Below are 6,934 nucleotides of genomic sequence, written 5' to 3' on the forward strand. Positions count from 1 at the left end.
ACAGTGATCGGCTATGCCTAGCATTTCCTTTTTCTATTTCTACAGAGGATGATACAATTTTCCGAGCAAGAATCCTTCTAGAAAACTTCTTGGGTCATAAGTGCTCTTCTAACCATATGCAAACCTACACTAGACTTGCCACATTTAGCATTTTTGTGTGCCCCATGCTCTTTTCTCTCTAGCAGTAGCTGCTGTGTTAACAGTTTAAAAATCACTGCACAGGTGAAAAACATGTTTCTGACAAATCTGATGAGTTTTCACAAATTACAAAAAGAAATTAATACCGTGTTAAATGCAGTCAGACCTGATAAAATGACAGAGTGAAGTCATGGGGAAAGTCACGGTATCTGATTATTTTTGTCATGTCCATAGACATGACAAATGCCTATGTTGGAATCACAGAAGCACTGCAGTTATAGGAAAACAGCACTTTTGGATGCTCTGAATGTCTCAAATACAGATTTCTAAAAAGAAAAGCAATGATTTCAGAAACTTAAAAAACTACTTCCAGACAAATTTAGCAAATAATATTGGAACAGTCATCAAGTAATTGTTCACAGTTCCAATTTGTCTTCTTTGAATAACATTGACTTATTTTAGAGCTTTTTGCAAAGATGCTGGACTTGGGCTAGAAAAATTGAGGCCATGGGGGATCATGTATGTTACAAGGGTATCCAAAAGCCCAGGCTTTATTTGCTCCCCTCCTAAATTCTTTGATCTCCACTAATAACCCCTAAGGCTGAGAGTTTATGGGCTAATAAAGATTGAATTATTTCATAGCAATACTGTGCACTCAGATCTTGTAATTCGGAGCCTCACATATCACTTCTATTACTTTACATTATCTCATGGTCCTCTCCATACTCCAAAAATTCCCAGGTTAGTATAAAGCCCCCCCCCAAACCATACCTCACCATGATGGGAGGGTGAACAGTATAAATGTCAATGGTCTGACGAACCCAACAAAAGGATTCCTCTAGGTCAATGATGGCGAACCTTTTAGAGACCGAGTGCCCAAACTGCAACCCAAAACCCACTTATTTATCGCCAGGTGCCAGGTGGGCATGGCTCAGTGGATGGGCGTGGCTGTGGTAGTCATGGCAGATTGGGTGGGTGTGGCCAAGATGGGCATGATCACCTCAATGTTGCTCGTGGGGAGGGATGCCTATGGGGTTCGAGCAGGATTGGGGGAGATCCAGGGGGTCTCTGGCAGGTGGGGTAGTGGGCAGGAGGCTCGTCCTGCGGGATGAGGTGAGGCAAGGCGAGGCAGGGTGGGGGTGCCATTGTCACAGGACAAGGTGAGGCAGGGGCTGGGGCAGTTGCTGTCTGACACCATCGGCCCCTGCACACAGAGGCCAGCGAGCGCATGGGTGCTGGGATGCATCCAGCCATGTGGGACCTCGGCAAGTTAGCGGGTGACTGGTTGAAGAGGGATGGTTGCCATCTCCAGACCGGAGCTATGTTAGTCAATATAACAGGCTTATTGTCAAGACTGAATTGCTATAATGCCTGCTGGCTTCTTTTGCTAATCAACTTGCTAAAGAAAAGGGGAGAGGGGTAGAAAGCCAAGGGAGGAAACGGGATGCCAAGAAGCCATTCACAAACCCGGAGAGCCTGCAAGCTCCAAGGTCACTACTGCAGGTGCTCGATAGAGAAGTGGACTGTTCTCATTACAAAAAGCAGTCTTACTATTGGACAATGGGAACAGTCAAGGGGTGGGGGCAAGGGAATCTATTGTTTGACTAAGCAAGCTTTTGCGCAGGAAAAACCAGAGCTGGTTTTGCTTTTTCAGTTCCAAGATAGTGTATCCAATAAAGTTCTACCTTTTGGGATTTCATTGCCTGGAGCAGCCATACTTTGGGCATATCTGCAGGTTGACTCACTCAAAAAGTCAATCATGCTAGGAGTGATCAGTGGAAAAAGGAGCAGGGGCCACCCTAGTATCTGTTGGTTGGACACTATAAAGGATGACACCAGGATAATCATGGCAGGTCTGAAGGACACGGTGAGACAGAGGGGCATGGACAGTGCTGATCCATAGAGTGGTCAAAGGTTGGACACAACTGAATGGTTGACGGGGAGTATAAAAAGGGATGACCAGAGGGTCAGTTGTCAGTTTCTAACACAGGTCAACCTGAAGGACATTTTATACTGGGAATATGCAAGAGAATTGTTGAATGTCCCCCACCCTCCACAAGCTGTGGTTCAATCCCTGCATTTGCCACATAGTGGAAAACAGCCAAAGGCTTTGGTGTCATTAACATATGTCAAAAAGTGAAGACGGCAGCCCTGATAATGGGATTAAACCTCCAATTGGCTTTGATGTACATCTGTGTATTAAAAACACAGAATTTTGGTGGCCCCACACTTAACGTTTTTCACTATTTGATGCCCCTGTGGACATCTCTAGTGGAGAAAGGTGGGGGAGTGTGGGAAAAAAGGGTGGAGGAAAATAATTTCATACAAATTATTTCAAGCTGATGTGAGGCAGAGACACAGACTTGCATCCCCCAAGTGAACGTGCTATTCTAGCTCTGGAAATGTCATTTGGATACAAAAGGACTTTTTAATTATGCTGGGCCCATTTTTAACAAACTTGACATATCAAAACTGGGATCAAAATTTATGCATAGACGATTTCCACAGGCTTATGCATAGCTACCACTTCTGCTGCATTCTGAGGTATCCAATTTCTGTATAATGGAGGATAATGTATTAAATATAATCCATTTAGAAAACTGAAGCAAATAAAATGGAGTAGGGTGGCTTTTAAAATCTAAATTGCGAGTTCCTGTTCTTAATAATCCTTTAATTGTGTGTATGGGTCTTGGAACTGTCACTGTAATTGTTTTCTGTTTTCACAGCTAAGTGGATTTTGAGAAAATTAATAGCCCCAACCTAGAGAAGACTGACTTCACCAGACATTACTAGTTTCTATATTATCAGCTTTAGAAGATTGCTGATGAAGTGTTTACTAAGAGGCTGAATTTATATGGTTTTTATTAACTTCAAAATTAATAAATCTTGCTAATGATTCTTCAAGCTGAAGGGTGATTTCCCTTTTGCCCCCTTTTTTTTCTTATTGCAGGAATGCTCTGAGGAATTCATTGTAGGAGATTTTGGAAGTTAGGTTTTTGTCATAATATTCCAAGATGTGAAAAAACTCCTCTTCAGAGAGATTGATTCCATATTTTCGTAGCACCTGCAGAAGGGATAGAAATAGGACATAGATCTAATCTTTAATTATTTACCATCCAGAAAATTTTGTAGCAGAGAACCAAAGTGGAACACCATTTGTTTAAGCACAACCACCTCATTCAATTCAAACCCCAGAATATTTGACATTATCTCCTCCCAGGGGACAACTTGGCTGTATTGGTTGCCGTTCTGATCTGAGATCATCAAGAATACCAGCTAATTTGGGAATTAGGCCAACACGGGGTATCACAATTCGATCAGCTCTGACAACCCACGTCTCAATGATAGATTAAAATGGACTTTCCTTGCAAATGATAGATTTCTTAAACAAAAACATGGCTAAGACAGCAATGGCCAGAATTTGTCAGCCATACACATCTCAGGCAGGTGTCCCAAGCACTGCAAGCCATAATTTCCATTTTTGAATCCCAAATCCACCTCCATTTTCCCAAGGAGGAATCTATACTGCTACATTAAGATAGGCATATATTTTTTGGTTTAAAATAAACTCAGTCCTCGACATACAACTGTAATTGAGCCTGCTATTACTGTCATAAGTTGTGACGATTGTTAAGCAAGTCATCATGTGGCCGTGCATGATTTTATGATATTTTTTTTGCAGCCAGTTGTTAATAAAACACGGGGTCCTAAAGCGAATGCCATGGCTGTTTAGCAAGCCCATTGTTCACTAGGGGGGCTTGCTTTTTTTTTTTGCTGGAAATTGGAAGTAAATGCTGGTTTCTGGCAAAAATGTTGTAAATCACAGTCACATACCGTGGGACACCGCTAACAGCAGCTGGTTGCTGAAAACCTAAAATGCTGTCATGGGACCATGGGGTGGGGGAGGCATCAAAACTTTAAATGCAAGTGGTAAGTAGCTTTTTTAGGATCCATCATAACTTCAAACAGTCGCTAAGTGAACAGTCACAAATTGAGGACTACCTGTAGTATTTCAATAATATGGTCCAGTTTAATCCTGGACTATTTTTAAAAACATTGTGCTGGGGAATGTCTATTAAGATGACTGAAACTGCTAATGAGGCAGGGAGAAACTGAGGCAACTTCTAGGAAGGTTCCCCCCCCCTCCATCTTCCAATTGCTCTGGGAGACCAGCCTTCACAATGATTAAAGATACAAACATGGGGTAAAGATATTAAGCGGTAGCTTCTCTCTATTTTCCTTAAATCCCACAAATGTAAAACTGAAATAATTATTTAGTCACAAATAGAGATGTTTGTGTTATTAACACACCCCTCTACCCTTAGCAGAAGATACAAACCAAGTCAAAAACAAAGAAAACAAGAGCTGTATAGGACAGGGGTAGGCAACCTTGGCTCTTTTATGACTCGTGGACTTCAACTCCCAGAATTCCTGAGCCAGCCATGCTGAGGGGAAAGGGAGAGGTTTCCAAGCTGAGCCATGCTGGCTCAGGAATTCTGGGAGTTGAAGTCAACGAGTCATAAAAGAGCCGAGGTTGCCTACCCCTGGTATAGGATGACCAACAGTTACTGAATGAAGGCAGTTTTTTTTTAAAAAAATGGGATTTGGATGAGTTACTTCTAGCTGTGAAAGTTACAAGAGCCGGTTCTTATACTTTTATTTTGTTTATCTCAACCTTTTCATATCAGAAAAGACAACGGAAAACTATTTTCACATTCTTGTCAAGAAAATGTACGAGGACACGACTTGGGAGCAGAACTTGACTCGAGGGAGCCTTTGTCTTTGTATATTTACGCCATTTAATTGGCCCCGATATCCCTCATGTGGTTGGTGTAACAGAGCTATAACAAAGTAAATAGTAGTTTTTAAACCTCTAATTAAACCCACCAATTAAACCAAGAAACCAATCAAGAGTCAGCACTTAAATATCAAGACAACTGTGAGATATTAGTGCCTCCATACAAGTTTACATAAAATATAACTTCAAATGCCACCAAAAAAAAACCCCCTCTCCTTGGGAGGAAAAGCTTTCATTGGAAAGGTGCTTTTACAACCCACTGCTCAAATTTTGCAACTAATGTGTACAGGGAGTTTCGTATTGTAAGGGCAATTTCCTTCAAGGCCTGATTCACTTGGTGGCAAAAACATAAACACAAGTGAAAATGTTAAAATTGGCATTTAGTTTCAGCAGGTGATACCACCTGGCTCTCTTTATTTATGCTTGGAAGCGAAGCAGGTCTGGGCCTGAATAGTACCCGCGTGGAAGACAGCAGTGAATGCCAGGGCTGTAGGCTAGTCTGGGCAAAACAGCCGCCGAAGAAGAGGAGCACCATTCCATATGATTCCCATGGTAACTACATGGACGTGCCTATGAAGCCATCAACTCTGCTCAACGGACGTTTTAGCAATAAACAAACTACCTGTCGGAAATCTTGAATGCTGAGAAGGCCAGTCCCATTTTCATCATAGAACTTAAATGTCCGCCTCATTGGCCGCCAGCAGTGCAGGATCTGGGGTTGTATCCTCATCATTGCATTGAGAAAGGTGGGGGACTGTGGTCCAGGGATGTTCTAGCAGAGAGGTGGAAAAGTCAGATCCCCTTTCACTGGATAGATCAGTGTTCTTCAAACATAGCAGTTTGAAGATGGGTGGGCTCCAACTTCCAGAATTCCCCAGCCAGCATGCTCAACCCCCGTCCACCCACCTTCAAGTTGCTAAGGCTGGGGAAACAGTGGGATAGACAAAGATGTACTTCGGATATATTCAAACAAGGTCCTTGTAGGAGGAGAGCTGGATTAGTGAATGCTGACAAAAGGTCAGAAGGTGTCCGGTCACATCTTTTCCAACTAACACGTTTTATTGAAAGGCAGGTGTTTTTCTAAACCACAAGTAATTGCATATTCACACACGTGACATTTGTGTGGATATATGGGTTATGTGCCCACGTGGGTCCATTTCAGTTCTTCAGTTATAATTCATCTTCTGTGGATATATTTCCTACATTGCAATCAGGACTGGGTCTGGCTTATGTGAGTGTTGGAACAGCTGTACTACTTGGGGAGATGAAAGATGTGTAACTAGGGAAGACAACCATCCCACACACACCCCTTTTAGCATAGAAGCTCCCCCTTTCACCAAGGAGTGCTTACCTGGACCCGTGAGTTTTGGATCAGAAGTCTCTGCAGAGGAGATACTTCTTGTTGTTTAAACAGCAGCACACAGCTTTGAAGGAAGTCACAGTATGCAAACTTGCCTACACTCTTAAAATCATATTTTGTTATGAGCTGCTGAATTTCTTCTTTGGTTAAATTCAAATGAAATTTCTCTATTATACCTGTAGGAACCAAGGTTGCAAGATGAAACCAACTGATCTGATTCGAACCTGCATCTAGAAGTGACAGTTTGGGTCTCTTCTGCTGAAATAATAGGAATCATATACAATACTCAGGGCTTTTTTTCTCATAGAATGCCCAGAACGGAGTTCCGGCACCTTTTTTGGATGGAACCTTGTAGGGTAGGCAAGGCGGGTTGTATGACATGTGTGAGTTCTGGCACCTTTGTTTTTTAGAAAAAAAGCACTGTATATACTCACTCAGCTGCATCGGACAATCCTCTTGAGCAGTGTTTGCCTACTTTGGCAGCTTTAAGGTGTGTGGAGTTCAACTCCCAGGATTCCTGTGAGTTGAGGTCCATACATCTTAAAGTTGCCAAGGTTGAGAAACACCGATCTTGAGGATTAGAATATTAATCAACCATAACACCCAAATGCATCCTTAATTTGGGCTATCTACATTAG

The 6,934-nt window shown here is 42.3% G+C and overlaps 1 protein-coding gene across 1 annotated transcript; it reads right to left on the reverse strand.

The window, feature by feature from the left end:
• Positions 1-3,076: 3,076 nt before the first annotated feature.
• On the reverse strand, positions 3,077-6,472 carry LOC107301243 (EF-hand calcium-binding domain-containing protein 6-like; the record flags this gene model as incomplete). The annotated part of the gene is made up of 3 exons (XM_015830494.1): positions 3,077-3,202; positions 5,559-5,708; positions 6,288-6,472. Coding segments are annotated over 3 exons (458 nt in total), but the record flags the coding sequence as incomplete, so codon positions are not given.
• Positions 6,473-6,934: the final 462 nt, after the last annotated feature.

Source organism: Protobothrops mucrosquamatus, unplaced genomic scaffold, assembly GCF_001527695.2.
Source record: "Protobothrops mucrosquamatus isolate PMUCROS unplaced genomic scaffold, P.Mucros_1.0 scaffold10938, whole genome shotgun sequence".
Lineage (NCBI taxonomy): Eukaryota > Metazoa > Chordata > Lepidosauria > Squamata > Viperidae > Protobothrops > Protobothrops mucrosquamatus.